At 38.7% G+C, this 17,371-nt stretch overlaps 2 protein-coding genes across 7 annotated transcripts; both read left to right on the top strand.

Moving 5' to 3' along the window:
• The first annotated feature begins 1,931 nt into the window (after window positions 1–1,931).
• On the top strand, window positions 1,932–6,794 carry LOC121869921 (protein DBF4 homolog B-like). The gene is made up of 6 exons (XM_042371486.1): window positions 1,932–1,970; window positions 2,864–3,085; window positions 4,033–4,301; window positions 5,238–5,390; window positions 6,413–6,596; window positions 6,780–6,794. Exons 1-6 carry the CDS (start codon window positions 1,932–1,934, stop codon window positions 6,792–6,794), a joined length of 882 nt encoding a protein of 293 aa, XP_042227420.1.
• Window positions 6,458–16,733, top strand: LOC121869999. 6 transcript variants are annotated; one of them, XM_042371682.1, is made up of 4 exons: window positions 6,458–6,596; window positions 7,058–7,167; window positions 8,250–8,264; window positions 11,330–16,733. In XM_042371682.1, exons 2-4 carry the CDS (start codon window positions 7,075–7,077, stop codon window positions 15,911–15,913), a joined length of 4,692 nt encoding a protein of 1,563 aa, XP_042227616.1. In that variant the 5' UTR covers window positions 6,458–6,596; window positions 7,058–7,074; the 3' UTR covers window positions 15,914–16,733. The 6 variants fall into 6 exon arrangements, with proteins under 6 accessions (XP_042227616.1, XP_042227617.1, XP_042227618.1 ...); XM_042371684.1 differs by lacking the exon at window positions 6,458–6,596 and adding an exon at window positions 8,615–8,699 and having other exon boundaries at window positions 7,121–7,167; XM_042371683.1 differs by lacking the exon at window positions 8,250–8,264.
• The last annotated feature ends 638 nt before the right edge of the window (window positions 16,734–17,371 follow it).

Raw genomic sequence — 17,371 nt, 5'->3', positions numbered from 1 at the left:
TAAGACATTAAATTATCTGTCAACTCAAAACTTTAGGTACAAGAGTGGATACTATCATGAACCTGTGTCCGAGGAAACAACGTACAGTACTGTAGCTACTGATAATAAACTATAGTATTTGTGTCAGTACTGTAAATACTTCTATCATCATTCTCTCAATGGTAGTAAGTCTTCAAAAAAGTTTTCAGTGTATCAACCTTCTCTACTATCACCAGATAACTTACTCCTCAAATTCCGGTGGGGACAAGTAGACTCATCACTCACACCACCACACACAGCCAATTGCCTGATTCTCTAGATTCTTCTCATTTACTTTCTTGTAATATGTGGGAAACTAGATAGATAGAGAAAATTAATATGTATTTTTAAATTTATAGGCAATATAGAATGCCTAAATCTTTCGTGAAATATATACTGTACTGGTAGATTATTTTGTGAAGTAGATTTTTGGTTGACATATACTGTACAGTACTGATATCTCTGCTAGCCAGAGTGATTGGTTCCAAGCGGTTCCAGGATTCAGAGGTTTCCAGGTAGGGAGTCAAATTTTTTCATCGCCGGAAAAAATAGCATATCCCTGGAATCTTTCCAGGTACTAGGGAAAGTTTTCCTAGAGTCTGAACTACGCATCTCGCACAGTGGCAGCATATAATGAACTAAGAGTGTTGTGATGCAAGAGTTTGAGGAGGTAGGCTGTGAGATATATCAGCCAATCATAGGCATCCCATGTACTCACATGACAAGTAAGAACTCTGAGCCTGGTACCCACGCGCCCAGCATGCATACCCATGTCGAAAACTTGATGCAATCCTCAGAAATTTGTTCGTATTTCCAGAATGGAGAACGTATCGTACATGTAATTATTTATTACAGTCTCTCTTCAACTTAGGAGGGGGTTCCGTCCCGACGACCAGGTCGTAAGTCGAAAAGGCGAAAATAATACATAGAAATTCAAAAATGGGTGTCTCTTTTTCTTCTCAGCACCACGAGAACTCGCACTTTTACGCTTGCCAGCCATTTTAAATGGAATTACAAACGAAAATTTTGTCAGTACACAGCACGATCACTAACGCCGGGACTTGAAAATACGTAATGTGACCTACTGTATACTGTACTATTAATCATACATAAATGATGTCGAATCAGATCCGCCGTCCACACCCAGAATACAGTACATATTTGTGTGTTTGAAGTTTACTGTTTGTTTAAGAGCGATGTTGTACTAAATCTTTCCTCCTGTTTCAGGGGACAAATCCAGCAGCAAACTACCGTACAAACCTTTGTTGAACAAGAAGTTTTACTTGGACGTGAAAGGTTACAAGAGCACCGCCACCATTACAGCTGACATACACAACCTTGGAGGGGTGAGTTTGTTATGGTTCTCTGCTGTACATCACACATTGTATACAATTCTTGGGGATTCTAATCTTTTGCTTAAACTTGGGGTTAAAAGTCAGGTGCCACAACTGATACTGTATGAAGTTAAACAATTTGAGCTATTATATAAAGACTAAACTGTGTGTTTTTAATCAGTACAGTAAATATACTTGTACAGTATAGCCAATTGATCTCTTAACTCACACACTGGATTGAACAACTCAATTAAAGTCAACAGGTCTATTGGCTGTAGCAACCCAGGATGTTTATGACCCCTGACATGTTTGACTGGGACTAAATTCCAGAAACCTAGAAACTTGTAACTTAACTGTAGCCCATAAAAAGGAGGTGCTTAGAGTTACCAGTTAGGCCAAGAGCTGAGAGACCTTGCCTACTGGGCTAACACATGCACTCCATGACCCATTAGAAATTGGTTGCAGATTGGTCATCCAAACCAATCCCACTTAGTCCGTCCCCTGATTGTGCTGATAGATGTCTTCTCTTATGGTAGCTACTGTAAGTGCTCCATCTAGCTTATTTTGGATACTTACAGCATGTGGACCTTGCAGACCTTGGTGTATTATATTGTACTTGTGGGTGTGTATAATATGTTAAGAGTGTTTACCCAAATTTGGGGTGTGGCTTAAGGCTACTACAGTAAGAGGAGGTTCCACTTGTCTCAGAAGGTTTGATAGTGAATAGAATTTCAGGTTCCATTTTAGAAGTGTACATAGTTTTTTGGGGGAAGGGGGGGGATTATTGTCTGTTTGTTTATGCCTGAGTTGAAGGCACACTGGATGCCTTCAGAGGACCCAACAGCTAGCTAACTACAATAGGTGTTTTTCAGTGGGTTCATATAGGTTTATACAAGTCACCCCTGAATTAGTTTGACTTAACTATCTTTCCTGTTTCTATTGTTGGCTTGTTCGAGGCTGTAATCCCAGATAACTCACCAGTGAGGGATTTGTGGGGACTCCTGGCTGTGGGTCGGAGGTTCACACTATGGATAACTACAGTACTGTGCTGTATAGTTTTTGCCCTTGTCACAAGGCCTGTTGTTGACTGAATTTGTTTGACACTTTTTGGTGTGAGGAATGCAACAAAATGACTGGTTTCATTTTAAGAATAAGTCTGATTCTACAGCTTTTATTATTTTAAAGACAGGAACTTTTGAATGGGTGGGAATTATTGCTGCTGATTTTCTGGAAATTAAAAGAGTGACAGAGGTGTCCCCATGTCAGGGATGAAGAGTCCAATCTCTAATAGGAAAGGCATCTGTCTGTCTCTTGTACAAACCTTTTACTGTACTGAACACTAGGAGCCAAGGTCTGACTTAAATATAGGTCATAGTTTTTTAATATATTAATCTGGACTGTAGCACATGGCATTCAGATGGATGGCCATTTATACCATGTTTTATGCTGTTTGTGGTTCTCCTTATCTCTAATATAGTTGTTTATATTTACAATTTTTATTTCTTTAACAGGTTGTTGAAGAGTTCTTGACCCGGGAAGTGAACTATGTAATAAGTACCCGAGGAATCCAAACAACGGGCGGCTCTAGTAGTGAACGGCAGCCTTCCCCCAGTGGTGTTCCAGTGGCCTCCCCTCTAACTCCTCACCAGCCCCTGTCCTCCCTACAGTCAACCTCACATGATTCACCATTAAATATTGACTCTCCCAGGGAAGACACAGGCAAAAAACGTGTTGTGAGTAACTGTGGTATTCTCAAGTGTTTTATCATCTGATCGTTGAGAGTATTTCTGTATGTAATACAGCTTCGTGACAGCACATTACGGTAATTAAATTAATCCTTCTCTTAGTAGTACAAGTTCTTCCTTCTTGATAGTTACACACCTTATCCATTTTTTAAGCACATACAGGAAACTCTTTCACTACCCCTCACCCCTGACAGTTAAACATACAAGAGATAGTCACAGTCCCATGGCAGTCTTAAGATGTTGTCACATTTTCAAGATAAAACTTCAAATACCCAAAGATGGAATTAGGGTCTGTCATCTGTTATTGATTACAGATGTAAGTACCAGGACTTATGAATAGAAAACCAAACGTACAGTACAGTATAGCCTGAGGGCTTTACATTAATCCTAACTGTGCTAAAGTCGGTATTTTTTCTTTAAAAGTGAACTAAAAACCTGTATGTCGGGGTGTACAGTACAGTATTTACACCTGAAGAAGTCACAGTAATTGCATTTCATATAGCTTGAAAACTGTGCAGTACACATATTATTTTCTTTGTAGACTAGTACAGTACAGTGTACATATAATAAGGAAATAAATAAATGATATTCCTGTAAGAAATTTTATAAAACATTTAATAAGTATTTATCAACCAAGTCAACGGTCAAAGCTTTGCTGGTCTGCTTACAGCTCTCATAAACTGTACCATAAGCAGTTGAAATCCCAGAAATGGTCCCAAATTTAATTTAATTTTGCAAATGCTAAGCATAAAGATTGTTTGGCACTCTGCTGCATGTAGACTAAGAGCTTGCTACAGTATATGTAATGAAAAGTACTGTACTGTATTCTTACAGGAGAATTTTTTTTTATTTAGTGTTTCTAATCAACTGTACCTTATTCATATCTGATCAATGGATTTTGTTCATAAATGGTAAATGTCTCCTTTACATTGCAGAGAACAAGAGCAGAGGTGTTACTGGAGCGTGCTTGTGTGCGCCGCCAAGGCACCAGTGATGTAATAGAGAATGCACGTTTATGGAGTGTTCCTGTTTGGCCGTTGGCCAAACTCCTCAAGTGGTTATCTGTCCTAAAAGAAAGCAACCGTTACAGACCCCAGAAGACTCATGGTACCTTAGCCTCGAAAAGTTCCTCCTCCTCCTCGTCTTCCTCGCCAAAGGTTCAACGTATCAAAGGTCCCTTCATCAAAACAGAATCTTTTAGCAGGTTAGTAGTTACAGTTGTTAGTAGAGTGAAGTGTTATCAGATGGAAGTGTCGGTGAATATACTGTATAGTAACACCATCAAGATGTTCAGCACAGTGTCATCCTTTCTTTCTTTTTTAATACTTATACCAACATATTGAGTATTACCTTATTTATTACCTACTCACAAAGACCCACACTGGTAACTGATATACAAATGAATCAGAATAAATATAATAAGAGAATAATGTATTAGATAAGTGAATGAAAACCTTGTGAGAAGAAAATGTTCTCAAGTTGTATAAGAATGTTGTGAGAGTGACCTCCATGGGGTGGCCTGTGAACCCAACCAAACCTAGTGACCCACACGTACATCATCTTCTCTGGGAGATGATATTATTCACAGACCTCATGTCATTTACTGAAATATTAAGATGATGAACACCACGTCATCCTTCTTATACAGTATTGAATGTATTTTTATGTAGAGGAAAGACTTTGTGGGGTTGCACAAGTTTTGACTTTGCTTACTAATCAACTACCCAAGTTAGGTAGTTGGTACAGTATATGAGATCAGCACTCTAACTATAACTTCCCAGTATGTACAGTAGGGAGGGAGTTGTGTAGTGTGGAGCTTCTGGAGGGTTTTACGTCAGAAGTTCACACGTGCCTCCTGCAGTGACGTAGCCGAGGCTGCGAACAAAAGCATTCACAATTCTAGCCTTCGTGAATCACCTGTGTATTAGCCTAACTGAATACTGTACAAAATGGAATCTTGCAGGGAATTTACAAAGGATTTATGGACAAGGTTAAGTCATTGGGGGCAGTTTGTTTGTTTCTGTAGTGACTTGTATTTCTCAGCAGAGTACAGGCACATCTAACCCTGGGAAGTGGAACAGTTATGGAAAGAAATTGAATTGCTTCCCTCTTGTTAATTATTTTTAAATTTATTTTTCAGACAGTACAAACCACTCTTCAAGGAGTTGTCTGCTTGGCCAGAGTTGAATTTGTCCAATCTTCGGGGAGTTTCTCCGTTTACTGAATTCAAGCAGGTCAAAGCTCGGCCGAATCCCAAAACCTCCTCAGCACACAGGGACAACTACAGAGAAAAGTTAGTTTTGTTTAATGTTCACAGTATTATTTGAGTGTTTTTAATAATTAGAGGTCTCTCTGTATTACTTTTGGTGGGCTTCTTGTACTGGTGCAGCAAACTTAGCTTCATCAGTGCCCTCTACAGTATATTGGTCACCCCCTAATATGGGCCAATGATAAATACTGATCAATTTTTAGGGTGAAATCAAACTTGGAAATGTTCCAGGATGAGTGAACCGACACCATCACCTCTCCAATTTTGCTGAAATTTGGCACAAAAGTCATTTTTTGGCTGAAATCCATATTTTTTTCAAGTGCCCATAACTTATCCCACATTATCAGTCTAGCTATAGAATATAAACTTGGCTAAAGAAAAATGCAAGTGGAAATCATGTACATATCTCCAAGTCATTCATCTCTCAAACTTCAAAAAAATTCAGCTAAAATTTGATAATACTGTAGATTGATAAAAGACTTCAGACCAGTTGTGCTGGCAGCCCACATGACTTAAGAGGTGTGGCTTTGGCATTCTGCTATGGAAGACATACAGACTATGACTAGAATTACTTCAGGCTAGTTGTCTTGCTGTGTGGTGTGGTTCCTAGTCTGGATGAGTGTGGGATATTCTGTTGGCAATGACTTTTTTCTTTTATTCCTAAGCTGGTGTAGATCTCATAGGTTAATCATGAGGTCTCTTGGCCATAAATCCCTGATCAAAAAATGAGTAGCCTAAATCTTGAGGGAACTGATGGTGTTGAGGCACGGTGGTTGAACAGTTTTAGGATGGAATGAACCTTTTCAGAGTCAACAGCTCCTGGCTTATCCACATTGAAAGATTATTACGACACTAATCATTGAATGCTACTGAGGCATTGGCAGCCTTTGGATATGAAAACTTAAAACTTTGTGGTGGTTTCTCATGACAGTTGTTCATTACATCCCCATCCATAAAGCTGAGGTTCATATTTCGTATCTACGTGTGTGTGTGTTTGTACATCTTTATGTAAGCATGATATTTATTAAAACATTCCTTACTTGCAGGCACACGAGGGATCGGAATCGTGGGACAAAAGTTAAGGACAGCGGATACTGTGAATTGTGCTGCACCAACTACAGTAACTTACGCCTTCATCTGCAGTCTGATACACATATAGCATTTGTGAAGAACGACAAAAATTATCAAGACCTTGATGAACTTATCAACGGACAAAAACAAGGCAGTCAGGTTAGTTCTTGTGTTCATTAAACTGTTCCACTTTATGTCTGCAAAAATGGTTGAGTTTCTGCCAACACCTTTCTTTGTAGATGGCACATGGCCATTTTCTGTTGTCCACCACAGGTCCCTCACCTACACCACTAATCAGTACCTTTTGTTTTTGCCACATTCACTCTTGTTCACCTCTCTCAGCTCTGGGGCAGTTGACACTTGTGGGTTGGAACTCAAAAACATGATGGGTACAGTCCTCAGATTTCCTTGTTTTCACTCTGCTATAGATTATCATTTTCAGGATCTTTTCTTTATTTATTTTACTGGACTTCCACACAAATTTCAAGTAATGCAGTGTGCTGTACTGTTATCAGTAACTTCTATTTCTTTAATGTATACAGTATTTGTCATAGTCTTATGAATCCTCATGTAAGACATATGTTAATAAGTAATCGGTGTTCTCTGTTACCTTATCGCAGATATTTGCCGCATCCAAATGAGGTTTAGTGGATTGATGCAATCAGAGAGACGTCCGGCCAGTCTAAGCAGCGTTGCCCATAAGCGACTGCGTAAGCAACTTGTCTACGAGGTTTGTATGTTTTTAAGTTTGTAAGGCAAAATATTATACTTAGTTTGTTTATTTTTCCCTCGGGTTTGCAAGTTATTTGCCTCCTTTTGTTCATATTCTAACTTTTGCACAAACAAGGGTAACAGGAAATAAATTTTGCATTAAAAACATTTTTGTATTGTACGGTTCAGTACTTCTACTTGTAGCCTGTCCTTATTTCTATCTTTTTTAAAATTTATTTTTTCCTTTTCATTTTACTAAATACTAAAAGGGAATGAATGATATATGAGGACTTGGTGCATGTGCTTGTAACTTTGGTTTCTTTTATTCAATTTGAAGGTATTGTTCCTTAGTTTTCATTGGCCTTTTCCTGTAAGGACTAGTAATAGCTAATCTGTTTGGTAGTATATCATGATCTGTAGACATAAGGATAATCTTAATAAGCTGTGCTAGTAAAAAGTTCAGACTGTAGTACTTTCTTAAAATGTAACCTGCCATTGATATACAGTTCTGTTCCTGTATGAACCATTTGAGTCATATATCATGTAGCACTTAAGATGTAGTGTGTTTCAGCTTGCCACACTATATACTATGTTGTAAACTACAGTACTATGCTGTAATATGTTGTAACACATGACACTAATACATAACATACCTCTCTTGTATGTTGTAACACACCACACTATATAACACATGATACTAAGTGGATACAACACTCGTCTCCTGTTTTGAGAGTCATTAGTTCAACTCCAGGGATCTCCCAGTCCACACAGTTGTAAATTAGTACTTAACTAATAAAGCTTGGAAGTAATGATAGTTGAGGGCAGTGTTGACCATGCTGCCTCCTTGTGCACTGAAGGCTTAGTATTCAGGTCGTTGTATCCACACTGTATCTGTTGAGCAATCTTGCTTCTAGAATCCATCTTCACTGTAATATCTTATAAGAGACAACACTTTAATATGTTATAAGTGACTACACAGTACAGTATAACCACTTAATATCTTATCTGTCTGTACCGGTATATATAGTTTGATGATACAGCCACAGTCATTGCATTACATCACATTCATTACACATTTTTTCATGTATGCACTCATTGAAGGCCTCACTTTTCCAGGTAAGTAAAACAACCACTTAATTACACTTCTGAAAATCTTCATTATGTTTCAGAGTGTAAAACTTTAATTCATAGTCTTTTTCATATATATATGCAGTATATATATCCCTGCAATTTGGTATTCCTGAATTCAGAATTCCTACCTATTCAGAATACTTTACATTGCAGTATATAATTTGATAAAGTTACTGTAGAAGTAGATTTAAAGTCAAGAATTGGTGCCCCTGTTCATGGGTGAATGTGTGTGTATATGTGACTCCCTTCCTATTGTGGAATAATACTGTATGTACTGTACTTTTAAAATACTTTAGTAGGGCAGAGCCTTAGGTTAACTAATTTTGCTACTGAAGGCTAAAGTACTGTACTTGACGAGATGTGAAATGGGTGCTGCTTCCTGCACAGCTAGAACTAGATTGTACTGAAGACTGCTGTATGGTGAGTGATACTGTAATTTACTGTGGACTGTTGTACATCATTTTTAAATTGTAATCATTAATTCAGACAGAAATGTGCATAAATTTGATTTAGGATATTGTGAATTACACTTTGAATTTATTATGGATTGTGTTAAGCAGCGATTCTTCAGAAACGAGTATTTGATTCATATTATTGTATTATGAAATATATATAAAACAAAAAACAAATTCTATCTTACTAGGAATTCCCCCGAATTTGAAAAAGATTTGATCCTCAATTGTTCCAAATAATGGAGGGATTACTATTTATATATATATATATATATATATATATATATATATGTATGGAGGGATATATATATATATATATATATATATATACTATATATATATATGTATAAGCACTCATCTGAATCACTTTACTATCATGTACTGTACAGTAATTACTTTAAAATTCTTCCAATGTTCCCATCTTTACTTTAAACTTATGTAACTTTTTAGTACTGTGTAATGAGACTATTTCTTAATATATCAACACACACACATGCTTGTGATTAGATTTGAAGATACTTGTTTGGTACTCAGAATAGCACTTTGATTAAGGCATGCATTGCCCTCCACAATCTACAGTATTTTTTTTTTTTTTCAATGCCTAATAGCTTGGTTCACCTGCATGAGTAGACGACGCTTTTAGATTTGTGAAATATGGCTAAGAGACCTGTGAAATTGTAAGCAATGTTAGCCTTCCATTGTTTTTATCTTTACTGTGAAGCCCTTAGGGGTTGACACCTGTTTTTCCTAGTTACGTAAGATTAGGTCAGCTTCACCGATCCTTGGGAGAGTTTTGTTATCCATCTGTGTTGTGGTAAAAACTGGGGAGGTAGTTTAGGCCTACTGCTCCTTCAGGTGAAATCAGGCAGACGGGGACCCCAAGTATTAAAAACCATTAAATAAATACATGTACGTATTTCCCAAGACCTCGAAACTAATTATTCTTATGACTCATGTTTCCACCACTGTTTGTTTTGCTTCTCTGAACTTGTTGGTGTTGTAGAGTACTTCAACCAACATCATTTATGTTGTATTACATAACACGATGAAGTTAATGGTAGATTGGGACCAACGAGTGACTTAAAATAGGACATTAGTCAGGGCACCGGTGAGTCGGCAGTACCTTATCACTATTCCCCGATATGTTTAGTGAATTCAGAAAAAAACTTCATGTCATGGTGTCAATATTGGCTTCATAAGTTAATGAGAGAGAAAGAGTGAGTTTGTGGTTTATTGATGAGTGATGAAGTAGCTATGGAATTAAGTGAATTAAATAGCACAGTAATGGTGGTCTGTCCCAGAATATTAGTTGCTTAGAGAGTAAAAGGTGGGACATCATTTGTGTACTGTATCAGGAATTAATTATGAAGAGATACAAAGAAAGGGGTTTTAGGGAGACATGAATAACTGCAGTCAAAGCTTAAATGTGAGAGACAGTCATAGTGAAGGGGCATTTAAGTGCCTCTAAGAGCTGGTTTGGGAGAAGTAGTGGTCACTATGGGATAATATAAGAGTGCCAGGAGTTACTAGAATCTGACATTACTACAGGCTAATAGAAATGTCTGTTGACAGTCTAGAGAGCAACGGTGAGCAATCTGCGGCCCATCAGGTTTCTAAGTAGGACCCACGAGACATTTGTTTGACTGTTGCCCACACACACACACCTGAAAGAATCATACAAGAAGCGTGCTGATGGTTTGGTCATGGTTAGTACACAAGCCTGGTTTTAATCTTGGGTATTGAGATGAAGGCAAGCCACTCCTGCAGGTAATAGGATATTGAGAAGGAAAAATACAAAAGTGTGATGTATAAATGGAAGCATCATTGAGTAGAGAACAAATTAGGGTTTGTTAAAGGGCCATTGATATATGAGATTGGAAAGTTAAATATTTGTTAAAAAGGAATTATTCGCAGGTGGATGATAGGAAGGTGGTGAAGGGGTATAGTGTATGTAGGTCATGTGAGAATTTTATTATTGTCCACTATGATTTCTGAACCATGTACAGTACAGTACAGAGTATTGGACAAGGAGCAGTGTACATAATATGCTTTATTGTTGATGACAAAATATTTAACGTAACAAACTTAACAAGGGGAAAATTGGTCTGCACCTGTCACTTATGTACTGTACTGTACTGTACGTACATCTATTCCATCCGAGTTCATTTGCAGGATTAAGCAAAAGTAAGCTTCTTTGCATACCTCCTTGGATTACCATGGATTCTCAAGCTGTGTGATTGATTTTTGCACCAGTGTGTGGCTTTATTTGTTTCAACTGTATCAACTCCTCATCCTACATGAGTCATTTTTAGAAATTAATGAGTCCAGTAGAAGCAAGGTGACTCAGGCAGCTCCTGCAAACTTTAAAAATCCTTCCTATCTCATCATGATCATATTTCTTCAATGTGTGTTGTATGTCACGTGTAAGGTTAGTGTTTGGGTTTTAGAAGTTTTATTTCTTTGCACTAAAATTTACTCTTGGGGTCGAACATTATACGTCTTAGTGATAGAACAATAACAACCATTATTTTTTATTGAAGCATTATTAGTTTTGTTTACATTCTTGTCTTTCAAAATGTATTATTTTTTCATCCTTAGATTGGAGAGACAATTCACTCTGGTCCAACCCACGTGGCCCAGAAAGATCTCAAGGATGAGGACGTAGCAACCAAACCCAACTGTGTCTTCCCAGGTGACACACAGGAGACCCCATGTGTCCTCCATGAAAGTTGTCATCCAGTTGAAATTCCCTCCACCAGGCACTACTCTCTCCGGTTACCAGCGCCACTGTGTCCCACTGCTCAGCCTCAACCAGAGCCCCACACGCCACAGACTCAATGTGACGTGGGAGCTACAGTCCATCTCAAAGCTTCTCTGCCTGCAGCTCTTGTACCTGAAGCTATAGTGCCCAAGGCTTCGGATCTTCAAGCTACTGTTCCTCTGGAGACAGTGACAACTGTTGTCACTGAAGCTACTGTTCCTGAAGTATTGGCAAATGAAGCCACTGTTCCTGAAGTACTGCTGAATGAAGCTACAATTCCTGAAGTTACAGTGAATGAAGCTGCTGTTCCTCAGGATAAGGTAACTGAAACAGCAGTTGATGAAGTTGCTGATTCTCAGGATAAAGTAAAGGAAGCTTCTGTTCTTGAAACAACTTCTCTTGAGGGTAAGGCAACAAACACAGCTATTCATCAAATAACAGAGGAGCTTCTTGTTCCACAAAATAAAGTAAATGAAGGTGACATTCCTCAGGACAAACTGAATGAAACTCTTTTTCCTCAGAATAAGGTGAATGAAACTTCCATTCCCCAGGATAAAGTGACAGAAGCTTTTGTTCCTCAGATTAAAGTTGAACCTATAGATTTTGATGCTGATGTGAATGAAGGCACACTGCCTGAGCTTATCAAGACTGAAGCTGCTTTGCCAGACTTTACTAAAAGTAACCTTGTAATCAAACAGGAAGCTGTAATTTCAGAACCCCAAACTGCCACACCCAGAGAATCAGAATCCATTGCAGCTAAAGCTGGAGATCTTGCATCAGGTTCAACCCCTGCTCACCCTCAAGCTAGTCTACCTGTGGCCACAAAAGTAAACAGAGAAATGGTAAGGTTGATTCAAGAAGCAGATGCTAAACTTGACTCCTTTTGCCAAAAGAGGAGCAGTCGGGCATCGAAAAGGCTTAACAGTGGGGACTTCGAAGCAGTTGTAATCAAATCGGAACCGTTGTCTAGAGCAAAAAGGTGTATCAGAACTCGTAAGAGTAGTTGTCGCTCGGACAAGTCGGAGTCTGAAACGTCAGACTCTCGTAGTGTAGCAGATGAATCTTTATATTTCGATATGGTGGATAAAACTGCAAAACGAGGAAAGCCAAAGAATGGTGAGCCTCTGCTTGATGAGGCTACCACCCATATAAGTGCCAAGTACAATGGTGATGTGAGTTCTGAACTAGTTAATGGAGCTCATAAAGTAAAGGGACGTAGAATCAGTCGTGCTAATAGTGACGAGTCTGATAGTAGCTCGGTGTCTAGAAGTAACGGTAATATTGAACATAATGGTGAAAAGGTAGATTTTAGTCTTTTACTGGAGATCTCTCCTGCTGATAGAAAGAAATTTGAAAGTAAAAAGGCAAAAATAAGGCGAAAAACTGCAGACTGGTTACTTATTTCTGAAACTGAACAGTATTATAATGAAAAGGAGGAAATAATGAGAAATAAAAATAAACTGGACTCAGACAGTGAGAGTGATGAAAGTGATGATGGCACAGAAAACCAAGACTCAAAAAGTGACTGTTCTGATGAGTCAGAAAGTACGGCGAATCCGCCCAGTGGGAGGGGTAAGGGGAAAGGGAAGCATTCAAGAACTACTGATGATGATGATTGCAAACCCAGTGCGAAGAGAATTAAGGAGGAGTCGTGCCTGAGTAAAAGGAGAGGGCGACCCGTTGGAAGTAGAAATAGAAAAACCCGATATGACTTGACGATGTTAAATGACGACGAAGACGACGATGACGATGAGAACTTCTTCGGCTTCCCGGTGAGCACCAACATACCTCAGTCTACGCAACCTAATTCATCTGTGAGTTGTTCTATTCCACAGACTCGTGGCAAGGGTAAGGGGGGAAGTAAACGCTTGGCCGAAGCATCGTCCAGTAGCGGAAAAGCGGGGCGGAAACGACTGTCGGATGCGGAGAGATTTCTAAGAGACAATCGAGAATATTACCACTTTCAGGAAACTCCAGAGAGGCTCCGACGGTCCACCTCGTCAACGGGAGATAAGGAAAGGGTTATAAAAGTGGAGGAACCCGAAGTAAAGGAAGTGGATAAGAAAGAAGAGTCAAAAGTTAAGGATACAACAGTCACCAAGAAGCGTTGCGTAGTTGAAGGCTGTAGAAGAGTGACGCGTAGTAAGGGAGGCATACTGGAAGACCCAGACGCAGAAGAGAAGGACGACGCAAAGTGTTCGGGAAAGGTGGAGATGAAGGATGTAAAAAATAATTCAAAGACGACGGAAAGAATGGAAGCCAAAGACAGGGAGAGAGACAAGAGAAAGATTTCTGAGGAACACAAGAAGAAAGTTGCAGAAGAAGAAAGGAGAAAAACATCGGAAGAGGAGAAGCGAAAGGTCTCTGAGGAACACAAGAGAAAAGACAGTCGTGAAGTGAAGAAAAACTCTGAAGAGAACAAGAGAAAAGACTCGGAGGAGAACAAGAGAAAAATCTCAGAGGAGAACAAGAGAAAAGACTCGGAGGAGAACAAGAGAAAAGACTCGGAGGAGAACAAGAGAAAAGACTCGGAGGAGAACAAGAGAAAAGACTCGGAGGAGAACAAGAGAAAAGACTCGGAGGAGAACAAGAGAAAAGACTCGGAGGAGAACAAGAGAAAAGACTCGGAGGAGAACAAGAGAAAAGACTCGGAGGAGAACAAGAGAAAAGACTCGGAGAGAACAAGAGAAAAGACGGAAGAGAACAAGAGAAAAGACTCGGAGGAGAACAAGAGAAAAGACTCGGAGGAGAACAAGAGAAAAGACTCGGATGAGAACAAGAGAAAAGACTCGGAGGAGAACAAGAGAAAAGACTCGGAGGAGAACAAGAGAAAAGACTCGGAGGAGAACAAGAGAAAAGACTCGGAAGAGAACAAGAGAAAAGACTCGGAGGAGAACAAGAGAAAAGACTCGGAGGAGAACAAGAGAAAAGACTCAGAGGAGAACACGAGAAAAGACTCGGAAGAGGTCAAGAAAATATCCTCTGAGAATGAAAAGGGAAAGACTGATGAAGTAGAGAAGAAAAAGGCAAGTGAAGGTGATAAAAAGAGCGACGAAGAGAGCAGAACGGAGGAACCAGAAGTAGATAATAAAAAAACTACTGAAGGAGATGTTAAGGACATGTGTGAAGCATTAGTGCGAGTGAAGAAGGAGCTACAAACTTCCTCTAAGACCAGTGACAGCGACTCTACAGACACCATAGTCAAGAGAGGGGAAACAAAAGAGGGATCTTGGAGTGAGTTACACGATCTGTATTTTTCTTTTGAGGGCGTCCCTGAGCAGGAGTGTTGGTACCAGACTTACCAGAGATTAATAGATGGTAATGATGTCAATGAATATGTTTATGAAGAAGAACCTCTGAAATTCATATTGCCGTACGAGATGCCAAAAGAATACGTCAGGGATTTCCTCTGTTACAAAAAAGGTTTGTTATCGAAGAAGAAAAATGACCTAGCAGACTTGGTAAGAAAATCTCCCAGATGTCATGCCTCTACGCTTGCTCTCTTCTCCGACTTCATTCCCACAAGAAAAACAAAAGGTGCAAAAGTGACAAAGTCCACTCCGGTCAAAGTCGATGAGGCGTCGTCGGATGGTACGAGCACACCGGGAGCCGAGTCTATGAGAATGCAGCCTCCGGAATCTTTCGAGACTACGGAAGACTTAGCGATTCTTGCGTTACACATTGATCATGTAATGAAGTCAGAAGCAGGTAGTGAAGAGTCCTTAAAGTGTAGTTCGCGTCTTCAAGCCGAAGAATCGGGTGTGAGAAAGACCACAAAAAAACGTGGTAAGAAAAAGAGATTATTTACTGGATCAAAATCTGATAAAGGTTCAACAAGTATTGCTAAAGAATCAAAGTTGTTTGAGAGCCCTCTTGCTCACGAGGTAGATCCAGTGTTTATTGCCGGTCTTCTTGACGAGGCCAAAGACTATTTAGCCCCAGAAAACATACTGGCCCGGGAAGCTTCTGAAGTTATCGAGGACGCGTGTTTCTGTGTGTGTACCGACCGAGCTTCTTGTGACGATTTTTCTAGTGCCGATGATAATACAGAAGCGAGTTCGGAGTGCGTCTCCTTGTGCGACTCAGAAACTATTGACGGCTCTATTGTCAGTGAACCCAAACGTTGCCGTAGTGGTAAAAAACGGCGAAAGAACTTGACTGGCTGGCCCAAAACTCAAAAGAAAAAAAGACCCGTACCCTCTCACACGTCAGACGATAATGATAGTGCTATTGGGTGTGAGGATCTTGAACCAAAGAGACAGAGGCACTGGAAGAAACACGATGACTTCGGCCTTCTCGAACAAACCACGACTCAGAAACTCGCCGCCCTGGCCGAGTGTGATCGTAGAGCCTCCCCTCGCAAGAAGGCTTCCGTCTTGTACATGGACACGTGGCCAGTTAGATTTCGAACACAAAAATAGAATTTATTAAAGTATACTGGTGGTACAGTGAGTCAAATAGGTCTGAGTGTTGTATGAAAAGTGTTTATACATATTTATTATAAAATTGTATGGTATGCTTGATGATTAGTTCTTTTTTATTCAAAGATGGAACCAAGGAGTCTCAGGATAGCTCTATAAGAGATTGTGTCAGAAATCTTTGTACAGTTCTGTGTGAGCAGATTTTCAGAGGAGTGACTGTTATAGAATGTTTGGTTCAAATGTAAATTTTAAGATGAGCATTTTCTATGATTTTCAGCTATATGGAATAATCTGTCTAGTTACACACACAAATAGGTTTTATTATTCTATTTATTTTGTAGAACATTAAACAATGAGCTGAATGTTTCATTGTGTTTATTTAGTAGATAACTTGCCACTTATAAAGTCAAATTTCTGGAAGATAGATCAAATTTATTTAGAATTTATTTTTGTGAAAAATTGTCATTGAATTGTGGGGTGCCTATATCTGTGCAGTTTGATTTAATTGAATTTTCCAATTATTTTTTTATGTGGGTTCAAATTTTTTACTATAATTGGGAGTGGCTTTATATCAGCATATGCATTACAGTGCAAGAAAATGATCACAGGGGTATACAGTATAAATTTATGAGAAATTTTATTTATTTTACTTTATTTTTTATTTTTTTGATAAGTCTGGGCAGCAGCTTTTTTCTAATGTATGTTTTGTAGAGTGATCCTGTAATGTATAATAAAAAAAGGTATACATTTTGTAAATAAAATTCTTCTACTCAGAATACTGGCCAATGATTCATAAATGTGAAATAAAGAGATGTTTGTACTTCTCATCTTGCTTTATCCTACACAATTTGCAGATATTTTTCAGCATTAAAAGAAGCAAGACTTCCTTTGATGAATGTGCTTTGGCAACATTGTTGATTGGATAATTCTCTACTATTGTTTTCTAACACTGAACATGGTACAAAATACTGTATATTGAATTTATGGTTGGATGTAATATTGAATTATTATATTTTTACTCTAATAAATATCTATCATAGGTTCCAGGTCAAATGGTTCCCAACTTAACCTAACCACTAACATTTGGAGTACAGTAGGATAAGGGTTCCTAAACCAATTGGTATGGTTAGGTTAGGTTGACTTCCAAATGACCAGTTACTATATCATGTGCATAAAAGATAATGTGGTCAGTATTTAGTGTACTGTATGTGTGCCAAGTACACATTCAACATAATTTGTCAGAAATGCTTTATAAATTTACATAAATTCTCTCTAACTGCCTTGGAAATTTATATGAAATTCTGTCACTTATTCCCTAAATGTCAGGCGTTTTGATTGCTACCTATTCTCTACAGAGTACGTAACATTCTTTTTGTAGTTTATGGATCAAGGACTTTGTTCCAGCCTTCCTACTCATTACACACAAATAGAGCTTAAAATATTTATACCAATTCAGAA

The sequence above is a fragment of the Homarus americanus genome, unplaced genomic scaffold (genome assembly GCF_018991925.1).
Source record: "Homarus americanus isolate GMGI-L3 unplaced genomic scaffold, GMGI_Hamer_2.0 scaffold14467, whole genome shotgun sequence".
Taxonomy (NCBI): Eukaryota; Metazoa; Arthropoda; class Malacostraca; order Decapoda; family Nephropidae; genus Homarus; species Homarus americanus.
This window is presented reverse-complemented; position numbering and strand designations above follow the sequence as displayed.